This window comes from Phocoena phocoena, chromosome 19 (genome assembly GCF_963924675.1).
Source record: "Phocoena phocoena chromosome 19, mPhoPho1.1, whole genome shotgun sequence".
Lineage (NCBI taxonomy): Eukaryota > Metazoa > Chordata > Mammalia > Artiodactyla > Phocoenidae > Phocoena > Phocoena phocoena.
Window position 1 is genome coordinate 59,026,839 of NC_089237.1, and position 17,519 is coordinate 59,044,357.

General features: G+C 66.0%; 1 protein-coding gene across 9 annotated transcripts; it reads left to right on the top strand.

The window, feature by feature from the left end:
- The first annotated feature begins 273 nt into the window (after positions 1-273).
- Positions 274-17,201, top strand: SREBF1 (sterol regulatory element binding transcription factor 1). Of its 9 annotated transcripts, XM_065897031.1 has the most exons (22): positions 337-431; positions 513-539; positions 7,077-7,091; positions 7,513-7,556; positions 8,904-9,320; positions 9,670-9,857; positions 9,943-10,080; positions 10,161-10,382; positions 11,614-11,728; positions 11,873-12,093; positions 12,303-12,504; positions 12,625-12,803; positions 13,015-13,276; positions 13,357-13,523; positions 13,676-13,844; positions 14,270-14,378; positions 14,636-14,745; positions 14,861-14,993; positions 15,160-15,325; positions 15,695-15,895; positions 15,996-16,107; positions 16,466-16,695. In XM_065897031.1, exons 1-22 carry the CDS (start codon positions 337-339, stop codon positions 16,693-16,695), a joined length of 3,522 nt encoding a protein of 1,173 aa, XP_065753103.1. The 9 variants fall into 9 exon arrangements, with proteins under 9 accessions (XP_065753105.1, XP_065753103.1, XP_065753104.1 ...); XM_065897033.1 differs by lacking the exons at positions 513-539; positions 7,077-7,091; positions 7,513-7,556 and having other exon boundaries at positions 274-427; positions 16,466-17,201; XM_065897032.1 differs by lacking the exons at positions 513-539; positions 7,077-7,091; positions 7,513-7,556 and having other exon boundaries at positions 337-427; positions 11,873-12,111.
- The last annotated feature ends 318 nt before the right edge of the window (positions 17,202-17,519 follow it).

A 17,519-nucleotide genomic window follows, 5' to 3' on the forward strand; every position in this document is an offset into this window, starting at 1 on the left:
ACTCGGCCCCCTTGCTTGGTGCTGGAGAGGCCAGGGCCTGCCGAAGCCCCGCAGCAGTCGTCACTCGGATGGAGGGGCCGGCCTGGTAGGTGTGCAGGCCAGACCCGAGCCGGCCCCCGCGCTCTCCAGGTGGGGCGGGACCGTCCACCGGGGGCGGGGCTCCCCGCAAGGCTCCTCCCCGCCCCCGCCCGCCCGCCCCGCAGAGCCGCCGCCGGGGAGCCCAGTTGCCGAGGAACTTTTCGCGGGCGCCGGGCGTCACTGAGGCCAGGGCGTGACGCGAACTCGCGGAGCGGCGGCGGCGGGCCGGGCGGGCCGCCGGGAGGAGGCGACTGCGCCATGGACGAGCCACACTTCAGCGAAGCGGCCTTGGAGCAGGCGCTGGCTGAGCCGAGCGAGCTGGACGCGGCGCTGCTGACCGACATCGAAGGTGCGTCAGGGCCACTGGGCTCCGCGCGAGTGGGGCGCGCAGGAGGCGCCGGCTTTTGTATTCCGGGGCGGCGGGGGGCGCGGAGTGCGGGCGCGGAGCGGGGCGGGGCGCGGCGCTGGCGCTGGCTCCGTGCGGGGCGCGCGGAGCGCCCCGCGTCTCTGCGCCGAGCGCTGCGGGCCTCGCTGTCCTGTCCGCGCGGAACCTCCCGCGCCCGCCCTGGCCGTTCAGGCCGCTCCGGGTCCTTGGAGGCTCGGCGCTGGGCACGTGCGCCTCTGGGCGTCCCAGTCCGCCCCCCGCGGCCAGTGAGTCCTCAGCCCCTAGGCGGCTGCGGCGAGAGCCTGGGACCCGGGCATCGCCGAGGCCCCGCCCCCGCTCCGGCCTTGACGTCAGCGGGAGGTTATTCTCGGTCATTCCCTCCGGCCCGAGAGTTCAGCTCGGCGCAGGAGCTCTTGCGCAGGCGCGCGGGCGCCTCCAGCCCCTGCCCCCCAGGGTCCGGTTCTCATAGCCGGCGCAGGGCATCGGTTCGGCACACATTTACTGAGCATCTACTAGGCCCCGTCCTAGGCACCAGGGGTTCACAGACAGACCTGGGCTCCCCTTTTCTTGGAAGCACAAAAATCGCCAAGGAAACCCACAAACGGATATTTAGTTACACCTTGTGGTCGAGCCGGGGCAGGGCGACAGCTTCCGGTAGAGCGGTGGGGTGAGACCTGAAAGTCAGCCCCAGGACCCGCTGGGAAGGATGTCTTCGCCGCAGAGGGCACGGCGAGGAGTTGGAGATTCACAGGTGAGGCTGGGCAGGTTGGCAGACCGAGGACCCTTGTCGGCAGGGAAAGGAGGGAGCAACTGCGCCGGCTCGCTTACACCTGTGGAAGCACCGCTCTGATTGTTCTACAGAGAAGTGGTTGGGGGAGACGCTGAAGCAGGGGCCAGTTAGGAGGCTGTTGCCCACTGTGCAGACAGCAAATCCCAGCCCCCCTGAGTTGCCTCCGAGGTTGCTGTGTTGCACTTGGTTGATGGGGAAACAGGCCAAGAGCACAGGACCCAAACCTCCCACAACCTGTATAGACACGTCCATGGCGCCTGTGGCCACTCTGGGGTTAGCAAAACGGACACCCACTCCTGCCTTACTGCAGCCTTGCAGATGAACCCAGCTGGCAGGGCCCAAGAGTCGCCAGGTCCCCTGAGAAGAACGAGGGTTGAGAGGAGGGCCAGGCAGCCCTCGAGTCCAGGATGGGGAGCTGGACTGGATCCCAGAGGCAGTGGGGAGTCTTGGGGGAGGGGTTGGGGCAGGGCAATGCCATGCTTGGGTTCTGTGCCGGAAGTTCCCTCTAGCTGTTGGGGTGGATGATCACAGAACGAGTAGAGAAGACTCATTCAGCACTTACTGTATGCCAGGCACTGTGCTGACCACTGAGTCCTCCCAACAGCCCCAAATGAGGGCCTTGAGGCACAGAGAGGTTAAGTGACTTGTCCCAGGTCACACAGCCAGAGCATGGCAGAGCCAGAATTCAAACCCAAGCTGTGGGCTCCAGAGCCCAAGCTCTTAACCGCTGGGCTCCTAAAAGTGTGTGCATGTGTGTGGGGGGGTGGGCAATAGATCAGGGGACCCAAGAGGCTACTCCACATGGAGGTATGCTGGGGGTCGGGGAGGTGTCATAGGTCACACAGCCACCTCCCCATCCCAGGCAAGAGCCTTTGACTCATGAGACTGAGGACCGGCCTTGAGCCCCACCCAGCCCGGGCATCTGCCTCGACCAGACTCTCTGTCACGCGACCAGTTCTTGGGGTGGCACTTTCACCAGGAGTCGCAGGTTCTGTGCCGAAGGCACTGCCCCCGCCACAGTGCACCGTGACTCCTGGTGAGTCAGTCTGCTCCCGGCCTCCTCTTCTTGTTCTTGCTTTGGGGTCCTTTGTGGCCGTGGGCAGAGGGCATGTGAGAGCTGTCCCGTGCGAGCGTTGGGATCGTTGTGGGTTCCGGGGCGGTCCTCACCTCCCTGCTGGTTAATTCACCAGGTCTCGAACGTGTACTTAGTGCAGAAGAGGCGAGTGGAGATGGCTGCTTGTCGGGGCCCGCGCATCTCCCGCGGGTGGGCCTGGGGCTCCAGCGCACAGCCTGTAGTCATCTCTGGCTGGGCTCCCCAAGTTCACTCTGTCTTTGCACCCCAGGTGTCTGCCTTACGACATCTTGCCCACCGCTCTGCCCAGTACCTGAATCAACTGCACGGGCCGGGCCTCCTGGGGTCCAGGCCAGCCTGGTGGAGAGGACACACAGGGGCCACCCTGCCCCCAGGCCTCTCCCCACGGTCTCTCATGCCCAGTTGTCTGCCTGGCCCCACCAAGCACGGGCCATCCTTAGGAAACAAGCTCACGGTGGCTTACAGCCCAGTTCCTGGCCCCGGCGTGCACCTCCTCAGCTCCCTAACAACCGTGGCTCCCCAGTGCCCCGAACTAAAGTCCCCTTGTCCCAGCATGGCGTTCGAGACCTGTACGGTGGGCCAAGCCTGCCCTCTGTGATGATTCCCGTCCCTCCAGGTACCACCCCTCAGGCCCTCACGCTGCTGCCATGTTCTGCCCCCGTGCGGTGCCCCTGCCTCGTCCCCACGGCAGAGCCTTGGAGAGGCCTCTATCACCAGACACGACCCACTCTCCATCCCTCTTCCTGCCTTTGGTACCCGGCCTGCTGACCGGAAGCAGAAGGCACCCCCCCAGCGTGGCCATCTGCTGCCCTCTCGGCTGCAGCGGCTCCCCTGGAAAGCGGGGGGGGGGGGGGTGAGGCTGTAGATGGGGGTGGTTCCAGCCCTCGCGCCTCTGAGGGGCACAGAGAGAAGCGTGCCGGGAGCTCCCTCTTTCCCGACGGTGACTGGACACAAACATCCTGAGTGACCTGGTCAGCCCCAGGCAGGGGCCTGGGATCCGGACTTTGCCCAGCTGATAAGCGCAGGCCAGGTGAGAATGACTGCGCCGGCCAGAGGAAGCGTCTCTGTCCTTGTGTCTTGCCAGCTGCAGGCCCTGTGGATGTGCCCTTTGACCCCGGGACCTGAGTGGGGCTGCCCATCTGCACATGTGTTGGGAGAGGGGAGGGCCTCAGAAATGCCACGGTCACCTCTTCACCCAGTGTGTAGACAAGGAGCGGACGCCTCCACTGCCCCCCAGCTGCCCAGCCTGTACGGCAGCCGAGGGGGTTAGCAGCAGCAGGAAGGCCAGGCCCGGCGGTGCTTGCTTCCCAGGCCAAGAACCTGTTGGAGACCATTTCTAGCTGGCGGAGGAGGGCCAGAGCACAGCAGGTGTTTCCGAGTCTCCGGCCATAGTTGATGCTTTGCTGGGCAGAGCACCTCCAGGCAGCCTTGGGGATGCAAACTAAAGCACTTGGGAGATTCCGGTCACACAGTTGTGGGGACTAAGGAAGGCGACCAAAAGTAGGTGAAACGACAAAGCCCAGTGCTGGGGCTGCTCCGAGGAAATGGGCAGCATTGCAGGGGAGAGCGCCAACGGGTTTATCCTTCCAGAAAGCAGCCTGGCGGCTCTGAAGCAGCGTGCTGCCTTTGAAACAACACACCCACTGCAGGTTTAAAACAGCTGCAGTGAAACAACCACGAAGGGGGAAGTATAATTAACGTAAGGGAGTGGCTAGCACTGTTTATGCTGGAACGTTGCTCGGCAGGACGGGACCGCCCCCTGCACTGCCGCTGCGTCAGCCCCATGGGTTGTTTCCCAGTTGCTGGAAGGAGTCTCTACCCCAGGACAGGATGTTGGTATTGGTGCTGGCCAATCTGTCCAGTGGCCGTGCTCAGGGTCACTTGGTCCATGTAACTGGGAGCGGCGTGTGGAGCGGCACTGATGAGAGAAGAGTGCGAGGTGGTCGCCTCAGAGCAGGCTTTGAGAGGAGGAGGAGTTTGCAGGTGGACACGGGATAGTGGGAAGGGCCTTTGGGGCAGAGGGGACGGGCTGGGCCAGCGCACAGCCTTCTGAAAGCAGACTAGGAGAGCGAGGCTCCCGGGCTCAGGCAGCCAGGGACCAGCAGGGGTGGGGCTGGCCGTGCACACGCCCCTCGAGCTGGTCTCCTCTGTGCTCAGCCCCGCGCTGACTGATTGCGTGTCCCAGCTGGCTCAGGCCTTGACCCCGCCCTAGGGGCTCCTCTAAGGGCAGTTAGGAGGGCCTCGCAGCGGAGGTGGTGCTGGGGCTCCTCCTTGCACCTTCGCGCTGCCTCGCCTCCGTGTCCCACGCTGCACGCACGTCCTGACCTGGGGTGAGTGGTGGCAGCGAGGTGGGACAGAGCCAGGCTGGCCCTGGGGCTCACACCTGCCCCTGGCAGGCTGGGCTGAGGGCTGTGGGCTTGGGGGTTGGCAGGCCTGGGTTTGCGTCCCAGATTGTCCACTTGGCAGCCAGGGGACCTGGGGCCTGTGGCTTCCCTCTGAGCCTTAGTGACCTCGTCCGTCTAGAGGGCTCACGCCCAGCTTCCCCTGGGGCTCCAGCCCCGGGCCCGTCCCACTCCAGGAAGAGCCGGCACCCACTTGCACCCCCGGGCAGCCCTGCGCACACAAAGGGCAGCCTGTGCCCCTGCTGCACACTCACGGGCCGTGGACATGTGAGCCTGCCAACCGGGCTCCTCAGAGAGCAGCAGGGTGGGTGGCAGGCAGGGTGCAGCCCCCCTCCCCACACTGCCCTGCGCCCTCCATCGAGCGGGCGGAGCTGGGACGGGGCTGCTGCTTTGCACCGTTTGCCATTCTTCACAGCTGTGCAGACTTTGTGACCTGCTTGCAAATCCCTTTCCTGCCCGTTCCCTGAGAAATGGTCTCCTTGGCTCAGGTGAGAGACGAACGTGGGTTGGAACTCCAGCTCTTGACTGTCTCCCTGACCCCCACCCCCTTGACTCCCTCTGCTCCAGCCACACCGGCCTCCTCGCTGTCTTGACGTCACCTCCTCGGAGAGGCCTGCCCTGACCGCCTCCGTTTGTTCATGGTGCTCATCACCACCCATACCCCTGTTCCTCCCTGGATTTGCAGACCGTTGGTTACAGATGGAACACAAGCTCCACGAGGGACATCTTCGTGCTGTGTTCCAGCACCCTAGTGCCTGGTACACTTAGTAGACACTTAGGAAAGGGCAGTAGGTATTGCCACAGAAGCAGATCTGGGCTTCGTGGGCCAGGCTGTGTAGGGGAGGTGGTGAGCTCCCTGTCCCAGGAAGCGTGCAAGCAGGGTTTCTTCAGGGTGCAAGGCCTCGTGCAGTTTGGATGGGCCGGAGGCTCCCGTGACGGTCAGAGCTGGGCTCCTGTAGGTTCGTGGTGCAGGGCCCCTCCAGGATTTGCATCATGGCCTCACTGAATAAACACGCAGGAGAATAAAAGGCTGCCCCACATCTGCCTTCAGAGGGAGGTTTGAAGGCAAGCCAGGGAGGGGGGAGGAGGTTTCAGGTTTCCTGTTGGGTCCTGATAGGATCAGGGCAGGCTAGGAGGAAGGAGAGCAAAAGGAGCCAGGCTTGGGGGCGGGCAGGTGGGCCCACTGAGGCCGAGCTGAGCCTCCGGTCTCCCGATGTGCAGTGGACAGTGCATGCAGGAGCCACGCGGGCCTTGAGTCTTCCCTCATGCGGGAAGCCGAGTGCTCAGCTCACCCAAGGAGGGGCCAGCCTTTCAGACCCGCTGCGGGGGCGCTTCCTTAAACAATTGTGCACGCTGCGGACCTCTCTTGCCTCCTGGAATCCCCTACTCCGAGGCCAGGAGTGAAGGCTCAGAGAAGGGGAGTGAGAAGGGAGAAGGGCAGAAGGATGGGTCAGGAGCTGGGAGGACTGGACCCCTCGGGGCGGTCGGCCCTGGCCCCGGCCCTTCAGAGTCGCAGGCGAGTGTCTGCGTGCGTGTGGGCCTTGGAATTCAGGCCTCAGTGTCTTCCAGTCTCAAGGTACTGAGGTGAGGGAGGAGCCTTCCCAACAGCAGTGTCTTGTTTGTTTTTTGGGGGTGAGGGAGGGTGTGAGAGCCACCGGCTGAGGAGAGACGGAGCTGAGGATGCTAGAGAATTCTGTTGCCCTTGGCACCCCCTGCAAGGCCATGGAAGGACCCGGACAAAGGAGGATGGGGGGGGCGTTACCTCGGCTAGCCTCCTGGAGAGGGAGGGCCATCCGGGCCGGGGGTTCTCCAGTAGCCCAAACACCCTCGGAGGCTGCAGGAGACCAGGAGAGGGTACCGGGGTGGGCTCGGCCACAGTTGGAGGCTGGCCTGAGCCCGGGGTCTGCTTGGCCACAAAAGCCTGAGCTGGCAACCTGGGCTGCTGGCCAGTCTATGTTCACGTGTGTGTGTGGAACTCTGACCTTACACAGAAGGGGAGATAGGCCCAGGTACCCCTCCAAAGACCCCCAGAGCCTGTCACCCTACCACTTCCTCACCTTCTGTCCCAGGGATTGGGCTGCCTCTTGGACTCCCCGGCCCTACAGTGAATGAGTGAATCAGGCTTCACCCAGAGACTGCTAGTCGGGTGGGGGAGGGGGTGAGACCTTCACGACCCCCATCCCAGACCCAGGCCCCTCTGCAAAGGGATGTCTGTGTGGGGCGTCAGCTCTGGTTGTTACTGGCTGGGCACTTTGGGGTAGGGGTTTCCCTTCCTCAGTTTCCCAACAGTGACCTGTTGTCAGGGGTCCATGCGGTTGGGTGCGGCAGAGGCTTGGATGCGGAGTTGGGGCACCCCTGGCCGGCCCCACGCCCGCGCCGCCGCGCTCTCGGAGGTGGTGGGAGCAGGGGACGTGATTGCCAGTAACCCCTGCGGACATCGGCGCCGAGCGGGTTGAGGGACGGCGTCCGCGAGTAACCCCGGCCCCATCCGGCCCTGCGGGGCTCAAACCGAGCCGCGCGCCGCGGGGGTGGGGCGGGGCCCCAGGAGGCGGTGGCGCGGCCGCTGATTGGCCGCGCGCGCTCACCCCATGCCCGGGCCGCGGCCCCGGGAGGGCGTGGCCATCCGGGGGCGGGGCCATTCGCCGGGGGCGGGGCCAGCGGGGGCGGGACCGGCGGCGCGCTCGGCAGCTTTAAAGCGCGGGCGGCCACGCAGGTGAAGTCAGCGCGCGGACACCGGCGGGCCAGCCGCCTGGACCCCCCGAAGGGCGGCGGGCGCAGGCCGCGGAGCCATGGACTGCACGTTCGAAGGTATTTTTTGGAGGACCCCACCTCTTTATTACAGTTTCCATCTGCATCGCGGGGTCCTCATCCCCGGTGCCCTGAGGGGAGGTGTACGCGCTCCCGGCTCTCAGGGGAACTGGCGGGACCCTCCCCCCCCGCAACCTCAGTAGTCACCCCCACCCCCACGTCTGGCGTGAGAGGGTGGCCTTCCCACATCCTCTGCTCCGCAGGGAGGAGGCCCGGTTGTCCTTCTGTCTCCTGGGGCTCCTAGTATGGAGGGCTTCTTGAGCTTGCTAGACAGTGGCCCCCTGGGTTCAGCCAGTTTTTCTTTCTGGGCCTCAGTTTCCCCATCTGTCAAAGGGGCTCATGAAGCCTGGGGAGCGAGCAGATCCTGAAGGTGAAAGGTCTCTATGCCCCATGACCTGCACAAACCTCGAGGGCCCGCCCCGTGTTTCTGTTTGAGGACCAGGAGACTGAGCCTGGCACCCCCGTCTCGCTCTCCTGGAGGCCGTAGGGAGGGTCCCCTGCAGTCACTTTCCTGCCTGGCACCTGTCAGTAGGAGGGACTCAGGCGATGTTGACTCTCTCCTCCGTGCGGCCATCCTGCCACAAAGGGTCTCATCTGTCTTGTGCAGATGAGGAAACCGAGGCCCAATGAGAGGAAGCCCTAGCTGGAAGCCCAGGCTGGGGACCTGGGGTACACCTCGGGCTCCCAGGGTTTGCGCATGGATCCTGCAGAGCACTCTGACCCAGTGGGTGGCTCCCCCAGTGGGTTAGAGGGCCCGAGGCTGACCCAGCCAGGCTGCTGATCGCCAGCTGGGGAAGAGGGCCTGTGGCCAGGCTGGGGCCGCGGCAGGCAGTGTGTCCAGTCTGTATGAGGAGGAAAGAGGACAGACGGCGTTTGCTTTTGTCGAGGGGAAACTGAAGCCTGAATGGCCGGTCCCGAGGCTGCTTGGCTGCAGACGGGGTCTGGGCTTGTGCCCAGAACACACAGGGACACTCTGGTTGGCACACACTTGGCCAGCGGCTGGCTCTGCCCGAAGCCTCGGTCTGTCCCACAGAGGAGTGGGCTGGCGAAGGCAGCTCTGAAGTCGGGAGTTGTGGGCCCAGGCCTCAGTTCTGCCTTCGCCTGGTCCTGGGGCAGGTCGGTGGGCCTCAGGGGGGCGCTGGGCTCGTCCAGTGTTGCAAGGCCATTTGACGCACCTGGCAGAGCTCCAGATGTCACAGGTGTCTGTGAGTGGGGGCTCCTGGGGGTGGCTTTCTGTTTCCGTGGCGTTGGTCCCACAGGTACACTGTGGGGTGGGGGTGGGGGGAGCGTGCAAATCTGTGACACCTGCCCCGCTGTTGCTCACACAGCTTCTCCTCCTTACCGCAGACATGCTTCAGCTCATCAACAACCAAGACAGCGACTTCCCGGGCCTGTTCGACCCGCCCTACGCTGGGGGCGGAGCAGGGGGCACAGAGCCCACCAGTCCATATGCCAGCTCCCCGGGCAGCCTGTCCCCACCTCCTTCCACGATGAGCTCCCCACTTGAAGGCTTCCTGGGGGGGACCAAGGCGACAACCCCACCCTTGTCCCCTCCCCAGCCTGCACCCACTCCCCTGAAGATGTACCCTTCCGTGCCTGCCTTCTCCGCGGGGCCTGCTATCAAGGAGGAACCAGCGCCCCAGACCACCCTCCAGCCGCTGCCGGGGGCCCTCCTGCCCCAGCGTCTTCCGGCCCCAGCCCCACCGCAGTTCAGCTCTGCCCCTGTGTTGGGCTATCCCAGCCCTCCTAGAGGCTTCTCCACAGGTAAGGGGGGCGTGTGGAGGGAGGGGCACGGCAGGAGCACCAGGAGGAGGGTCTGCTGTGGTCTCAGTAGAGGAATTTGCAGACTCTAGAAGTCGGGTCCCTGCTGTGCTGCTGGAGGTGCCCCTGTCACCAGCAGCTCTCAGGAAGCACCGCTTCCCAGCCTTCCAGCGTCCGCAGCAGATAGGTGCGGGGCTGGGAAGCGAGCAGGCTTGCATCAGAGCCCCAGGCAGGGACTGTCCCGATAGTAACCTGAGGCCATTCAAGGTCACAGGGTGATAAGTACCTGTGGGGCGGGTTGGAAGTGGGTTAGGGCAGCCTGTGTCCGCAGCTCCAGCCTTTATCTCTGCAGGGACCCCCCCGGGGAGCACCGCGCAGTCGCTGCCTGGCCTGCCACTGGCTGCCCTGCCAGGGGTCCCGCCCGTCTCCTTGCACAACCAGGTCCAGAGTGCGGCTCCCCAGCAGCTGTTGACGGCCACAGCCACCCCGACGGTGGCCCCTGGAACAACCACTGTGACCTCACAGGTCCAGCAGGTCCCGGTGAGGGGGTCTGGCCCGGCCTCAGGGAGGTGGTGGCCCCGGCCCCAGACCCACAGCCCACAGCTGAGCCCCCTCCCGTCCTTAGGTCCTGCTGCAGCCCCACTTCATCAAGGCAGACTCGCTGCTCCTGACGACTGTGAAAACAGATGTGGGAGCCCCCATGAAGGCAGCAGGCATCAGCTCCCTGGCCCCTGGCATGGCTGTGCAGGCAGCGCCCTTGCAGGTGGGCGGCTTGGGCAGGGCGGGGGGGGCGGGGGTGTTTATGCATGCATGTCCACCTGCTAACCGTGCCTGGCCCCGCAGACCCTGGTGAGTGGCGGAACCATCCTGGCGACTGTGCCGCTGGTAGTGGATGCTGACAAGCTGCCCATCAACCGGCTGGCAGCTGGTGGCAAGGCCCCGGGCTCGGCCCAGAGCCGAGGTGAGAAGCGTACGGCCCACAATGCCATTGAGAAACGCTACCGCTCTTCCATCAATGACAAGATCGTCGAGCTCAAGGACCTGGTGGTGGGCACAGAGGCCAAGGTGCGGGCAGAGGCCCTGATGGGGTGGCCCTGGGGAAGGAGGCACCTGGGGGGAAGAGGAGGCACCTTGGGGGAAGAGGAGGATGGGGCTGAACCTGGACAGACAGGCCTGGGGCTCCAGACCCCTCGGGCCTGGTGGCTCTGTTTAGCTGAGCTTCATGGAGGCCCTGTGCGGTGTGGGCTCTTTTAGGTGCTGGGGATTCAGCAGTGAACAGACAGACTGCTGTTCTGTTGAGCAGCTGACGTTCTGGCGGGGCGTCGGGGCGTCGGCAGACAGGACAGATCCGTGCTGGGGTTTGCTGGCGGGGCGTCGGGGCGCCGGCAGACGGGACAGATCCGTGCTGGGGTTTGCTGGCGGGGCGTCGGGGCGCCGGCAGACGGGACAGATCCGTGCTGGGGTTTGCTGGCGGGGCGTCGGGGCGCCGGCAGACGGGACAGATCCGTGCTGGGGTTTGCTGGCGGGGCGTCGGGGCGCCGGCAGACGGGACAGATCCGTGCTGGGGTTTGCTGGCGGGGCGTCGGGGCGCCGGCAGACGGGACAGATCCGTGCTGGGGTTTGCTGGCGGGGCGTCGGGGCGCCGGCAGACGGGACAGATCCGTGCTGGGGTTTGCTGGCGGGGCGTCGGGGCGCCGGCAGACGGGACAGATCCGTGCTGGGGTTTGCTGGCGGGGCGTCGGGGCGCCGGCAGACGGGACAGATCCGTGCTGGGGTTTGCTGGCGGGGCGTCGGGGCGCCGGCAGACGGGACAGATCCGTGCTGGGGTTTGCTGGCGGGGCGTCGGGGCGCTGGCAGACGGGACAGATCCGTGCTGGGGTTTGCTGGCGGGGCGTCGGGGCACCGGCAGACGGGACAGATCCGTGCTGGGGTTTGCCAGGTGGCATGAAAGAAAACGGGGCGGGAAGAGGGATGGTGGGAGTCGCAGATCTGAGTCGGCTGGTCGGGGAGGCCTCGCAAAGGTGATGCCGTATGTGAACAGAGGCCTGGAGGAGGCGAGGGGGCAAGGCGTGGAGGTGGAAGAACGATGGTGACAGCGGTTAGCCCGTAGGCTGTTGTATGCGTTTTACTTGGGAGGAAGGTTCTACTAGGGAGGAACATTCCATGTAGAAGGAACAGCAGGTGCAAAGGCCCTGAGGCAACTGTGTAGCAGAGCAGTCCCACCCCTTGTGCTTAGCTGCCCATTTGTCTGGCCTGACCGGCCACCTGTGCTGTGTCTCCTCCCTACCGCCTGCAGCTGAATAAATCTGCTGTCTTGCGCAAGGCCATCGACTACATCCGCTTCCTTCAGCAGGGCAACCAGAGACTCAAGCAGGAGAACCTGAATCTGCGCACCGCTGCCCACAAAAGCAGTGAGTCTTGGCTCCCCTCCACACCTGCTCACCCTGCGAGGGCCCTTCACCCTCTCTTCGGCCTTCCCGTGGCCCTCAGCTCCGATTTGGGGCGAGGTGGGGTGTGTAGCCCTCACCCCAGCCCAGCTCCTCTCTGGCCCACAGAATCTCTGAAAGACCTGGTGTCAGCCTGCAGCAGTGGAGGCCACACAGACGTGCCCATGGAGGGCGAGAAGCCAGAGGTGGTGGACACCCTGAGCCCGCCACCCTCGGACGCTGGCTCGCCCTTCCAGAGCAGCCCACTGTCCCTTGGCAGCAGGGGCAGTAGCAGTGGTGGCAGTGGCAGTGACTCGGAGCCTGACAGCCCAGTCTTTGAGGACAGCCAGGTTGGGTCGCACGTCGTCGCCCCCTCCCTGTCATCCAGCGACATCCTCTGAGTTCCGGGACTGGGGCGTGTCCTACCTCCCATTTTAGAGACGGGGAGCTGGGCGGGGGTCCCGCAGTAAGGCTGGGGGCAGAGCTGATCCCTCCTCCTCTGAGCTGAGCTCTCTGGGCTGTGCTCACCCCGTTCTCACCGCCCCGCCCACCCCGCCAGGTGAAGCCAGAGCAGCTGCCGCCCCCCCACAGCCGGGGCATGCTGGACCGCTCCCGCCTGGCCCTGTGTGTGCTTGTCTTCCTCTGTGTCTCCTGCAACCCCTTGGCCTCCCTGCTGGGCAGCCGGGGTCCCGCTGGCCCCTCCGATGCCACCAGTGTCTACCACGGTCCTGGGCGCAGCATGCTGGGTGCTGAGGGCAGAGGTAGGACAGGCCAGCCTGGGCAGTGCGAGGGGGGACTCTTGGGGACGTAGATCCCGGGCCTGTGGGCTTGGGGCTCTGGACTTCCTGGGTGGCATGTCCCCAGCCTCTGTCTGCCCCCAGACGGCCTTGGCTGGGCCCCGTGGCTGCTGCCCCCACTGGTCTGGCTGATGAACGGGCTGCTGGTGCTGTCCTCCTTGGCGCTGCTCTTTGTCTACGGAGAGCCGGTCACGCGGCCCCACTCGGGCCCCGCCGTGCACTTCTGGAGGCATCGCAAGCAGGCCGACCTGGACCTGGCCCGGGTAGGTGGGAAGGTGCCGGGCACACCGTGAATCTCCCCTGTTCTCTCCACTCCTGTCTGCCCTTCAGACCCCCACGGAGCCGCGGCACTGCTGGGGTTGGTGGGGTCGTGGCGGGGAGCCCAAGATGGAGGGCTCTCCGGGGCTAGAGGGGTGGCACGTGCTGGGGATGCTCTGACCCCACCTCTCTCACCTGGAAAACCTTCCTCCGCAGGGGGACTTTGCCCAGGCTGCCCAGCAGCTGTGGCTGGCCCTGCAGGCCCTGGGCCGACCCCTGCCCGCCTCCCACCTGGACCTGGCCTGCAGCCTGCTCTGGGGCCTTATCCGTCACCTGCTGCAGCATCTCTGGGTGGGCTGCTGGCTGGCAGGCCGGGCGGGGGGCCTGCGGAGGGATGGTGCCCTGCAGGTGGACGCCCGCACCAGTGCCTGCGATGCGGCCCTCGTCTACCACAAGCTGCACCAGCTGCACACCATGGGTATGGCGGGCGAGGGCTGGGCCTGAGGGCATCCCGCCACCTCTGCGCCACGCCCAGTCTCATGCCCTCCCATTTTCCAGGGAAGTACTCGGGCGGGCACCTGGCTGCCGCCAACCTGGCACTGAGTGCCCTGAACCTGGCCGAGTGCGCGGGGGAGGCCATGTCCGTGGCCACGCTGGCTGAGATCTATGTGGCCACCGCGCTCAGGGTCAAGACCAGTCTCCCCCGGGCCTTGCATTTTCTGACAGTGAGTAGGTGGTGGGCTTGGTGGGGGACGGGGCTCAGGTCTCCCTGGGCTGAGGGCTGCCCGGGAGAGGCAGCTGGTTATGGGGTGGGCTCCAGGCCCTCTGGGGTCTCAGCCCGGGGTCTGGTATGACAGCCTGCCCCTCTCGCCCACAGCGCTTCTTCCTGAGTAGTGCCCGCCAGGCCTCCCTGGCACAGAGCGGCTCAGTTCCTCTTGCCATGCAGTGGCTCTGCCACCCTGTGGGCCACCGTTTCTTCGTGGATGGTGACTGGGCCGTGTGCAGCGCTCCGCGGCACAGCCTGTACAGCGTGGCCGGGGACCCAGGTGCCTTCTCACCCTGCGCCTGTCCCCTGTCCCCTGCCTCTCTGCTGTCCCTGCCCACCCTGGTCTGTTGCCCCACCATCCATTGTCGCCACGGGGGCTGCAGGAACAGGGAGGCCAGGCTGGCTCTGTCTCAGTTGGGGCTCTTCAGAGGCAAACAGGAAGAGGGATTTGGGGGCAGGTGGTTGATTTGGGAGGTGCTCCCAGGCAACACCGCTGTGCTGTGAGGAGGTCAGGAAGGGCGTGTGCCCAAGCTAGGTTATCCTGTCCACGGGGTGGGGGAGGCAGAATATTTATCCCCCAGCTTTCATCCGTCTCAGAGCCAGGCCCCCCCGTGCCCAGGGAAGAGTCCTAGGTGCAGGGAAGTGCCTGTGCATGGGGAGGTGGGGCCCTTCTCCCCCGCCCCACTCACCCACTCCTCCCCACAGTGGACCCCCTGGCCCACGTGACTCAGCTATTCCGTGAACATCTCTTGGAGCGAGCACTGCATTGCCTGGCCCAGCCCAGCCCCGGCCCCGGATCAGCCGATGGGGACAGGTGAGTGTCCCTCTGCGCCTCAGCGGGCCAGGTCCCCCACCCCCGGCCAGTGGAGCTTGGGAAAGGCTACGTCCAGGGACCCGTGTCGGTGGCCAGAGCCGGGTCACCGTGGCCTCAGTTTCCCCACCAGCCCGGCAGGGGCCGGCCACGCTTTGAGGAGCCAGGAAGCCAGGCTGTGCCGTGGGGGCAGGTGGGGAGGGCCGTCCGCTTCAGGACCCCTGCCACCTGTCCCGACGGCCAGTCCTCTCCTGCCACAGGGAATTCTCCGATGCCCTCGGGTACCTGCAGCTGCTGAACAGCTGTTCTGACGTGGCCGGGGCTCCTGCCTGCAGCTTTTCCATCGGCTCCGGCATGGCTGCCACCGCCGGTGAGCCCCCAGGCCTCCCCGCCCCGTGATGCCCTTGGGCTCAGCGCCACAGCAGCTCGGCCTTGGGTGCGGTGGGGCCGAGTTTCAGGGACCCCTCTGGCCCTGCTTCCTGCAGGCGCAGACCCGGTGGCCAAGTGGTGGGCGTCGCTGACGGCCGTGGTGACCCACTGGCTCCGGCGGGACGAGGCGGCGGCCGAGCGGCTGTACCCACTGGTGGAGCGCCTGCCCCGCGCCCTGCAGGAGTCCGAGTGAGCGCAGGCTGTGTGCTCGTGCCCCCACCCCGACCCGCAGCTTTGTTCTGTGCGGCTGGGGTCCCGTCATTTCTTTCCCGGGAAGCCAGAACCAGGGCAGGGGAAGCTCGGCGAGGGCCTGAGGCCTGGTCTGACCGTCACACCTCTGCCTTGGCCCCAACAGGAGACCCCTGCCCAGGGCGGCTCTGCATACCTTCAAGGCTGCCCGGGCCCTGCTGGGCCGTGGGAAAGCAGAGTCTGGCCCGGCCAGCCTGGCCATGTGTGAGAAGGCCAGTGGGTACCTTCAGGACAGCCTGGTCGCTACACCAGCTGGCAGCTCCATTGACAAGGTGAGGGCTGGGGCCAGGGGCCTGGCGGATCTTGGGGGCCTTGGCCTTTCCACTCCCCGGACGGTCCCCCTTGGGCTGCAGAAGACTGCAGGGTCAGCCCGACAGTACAGGACTGGGGGCTAAGGTTTGGGTCCAGGGGAGAGTGGCTGCCCCCCTCTGGCCTCAGTGTCCCCACCCCCGGAGGACGGCTGGGGTGTGGCAGGGCCTGGAGAGCGGGCGGCCCCGCGGTGCATTGCTGTTGCATTGCACGTGTGAGGCGGGTGCAGTGCCTCGGCAGTGCAGCCCGGAGCCGGCCCCTGGCACCATGGGCCCCCACTCTTCCCTCCTAGAGCCAGAGCCCCCTGACCCCTGCCCTGCCCACCACCCCAGGTCATGCAGCTGCTCTTGTGTGACCTGCTCCTTGGGGCGCGCACCAGCCTGTGGCAGCGGCAGAAGCCGCCGGCACCCTCCCAGGCCTCACCGGGCCCGGGCAGTGGGGCCCAGGCCTCTGCCCTCGAGCTCCGTGGCTTCCAGAGGGACCTGAGTGGCCTGAGGCGTCTGGCACAGAGTTTCCGGCCTGCCATGCGGAGGGTGAGTGGCCATGGGGCCCTGGCTTGCAATGGGGATGTATGTGAGGTGTCGGGAGGGAGCGGGGGCCTGGCTGGAACCTCTCCTGGCCCCTCCTGCCCAGGTGTTCCTGCATGAAGCCACTGCCCGGCTGATGGCAGGGGCCAGCCCGGCGCGGACACATCAGCTCCTGGACCGCAGCCTGAGGAGGAGGGCCGGTCCCTGTGGCAAAGGAGGTGAGAAGGACAGCTGGCCCAGGTGGGAAGGGCCACACGGCAGGTGGAGGCTGCAGAGGGAGGCTGTGTGTAAGACACACAGAGACCGAGGGACTTGGTGGTGGCTCCCTGATGGGAGGCCTAACCTGAGAGTCAGTGGGGACGACTGTCCTTTGTGGGACACGCGACTGTGTACGCGGTCTGTGCTCCAGGGGCAGGCACGGAAGGGGCGAGGCTCCGTGCTCCGAGACCGAGGGGGGCGGGGGGCGGGCGCTGACTAGCCTGGGGCGGGGCCGGTTGTCCCGGGGGGCGGGGCAAGGATCCGAGCCCCACCCCCGGCGCGGCCCCGCCCCTGACATGCCACTCTGCGTGTGTGCAGGCACGGCAGCGGAGCTGGAGCCGCGGCCCACGAGGCGGGAGCACGCGGAGGCGTTGCTCCTGGCTTCCTGCTACCTGCCTCCCGGCTTCCTGTCGGCGCCTGGGCAGCGAGTGGGCATGCTGGCCGAGGCGGCACGCACGCTCGAGAAGCTCGGTGACCGCCGGCTGCTGCATGACTGCCAGCAGCTGCTCATGCGCCTGGGCGGCGGGACCACCGTAACCTCCAGCTAGACCCCCGCTGGCGGCCCAGCCCCAGCGCCCCTGTTTCTGTCTCGACGGCCGAGGGCAGCGCCGGAGATCCGGGGTCCAAGGCTCGCCCACGGAGTGCACTGTCCCTGGAGGGCTGGAGACCCTCGGGGACTTCCGCACTTGACCTTGGGGCCTCCCCAGCCCGCTCCAGCCCTCGATGAGCGGCGGCCGGGATGGTGCTGGCCCCTGGTGGCCGGCCGGGGGATTGCCGGGGCCTGGCCGCCGCCGGGGGGTCAACTGTTACGCGCGCCGCCGCCGATCCTGGGCTTTCCCTCTCCGTCCAGAGGGAAGAGGGGTGCGTCTCTCTGAGCCGAAGGGCCCTGCCCCCGGCGCCTCCCTCCCATCTGGGGAGACCTGTGCATAGTGTAGATCGTGGTGCGCCAGCCTCCTGGCCTCTGAGGTTCCAAGTGTTACTTTGCCTTTTGCAAACTTTATTTTCATAGGTTGAGAAGTTTTATACAGAGAATAAAAAATGAACTTATTTATAATCTGGGTTTTGCTCCTTTGGGGAGGGGTGTGTGTGCTAACCAGAGGGGATTCTTTGGGCCATCCGTCCCCCCAGCACCCAGGCAAATGCTTCCCATCCCTACCTGCCCTTCGGTTTGGGAGGCCCAGCTTTATTCCCTCCAGCTGACTTGGGTCCCACCGATCACGGGGCCGCATGTTTGGGCTATATCATCCCCTAATCCTTAGGGCCCATATGGTCTCAGCTGTGCCTCCTTGCCTCCTCTCCCAGCTTCTGCCCCCTTCAGGTCTCGGGATGACGTGGGAGGACAGCTCCATGTCTTTGGGGATCTGTTGTGACA

Excerpts from the sequence above, each read along its gene's own strand:
- SREBF1 (XM_065897031.1), top strand. The coding sequence starts at position 337 with ATGGACGAGCCACACTTCAGCGAAGCGGCCTTGGAGCAGGCGCTGGCT. Across the intron at positions 7,557-8,903 it reads CATGGACTGCACGTTCGAAG|ACATGCTTCAGCTCATCAAC; the intron begins GTATTTTTTGGA and ends TCCTTACCGCAG. Across the intron at positions 14,746-14,860 it reads CGGCATGGCTGCCACCGCCG|GCGCAGACCCGGTGGCCAAG; the intron begins GTGAGCCCCCAG and ends TGCTTCCTGCAG.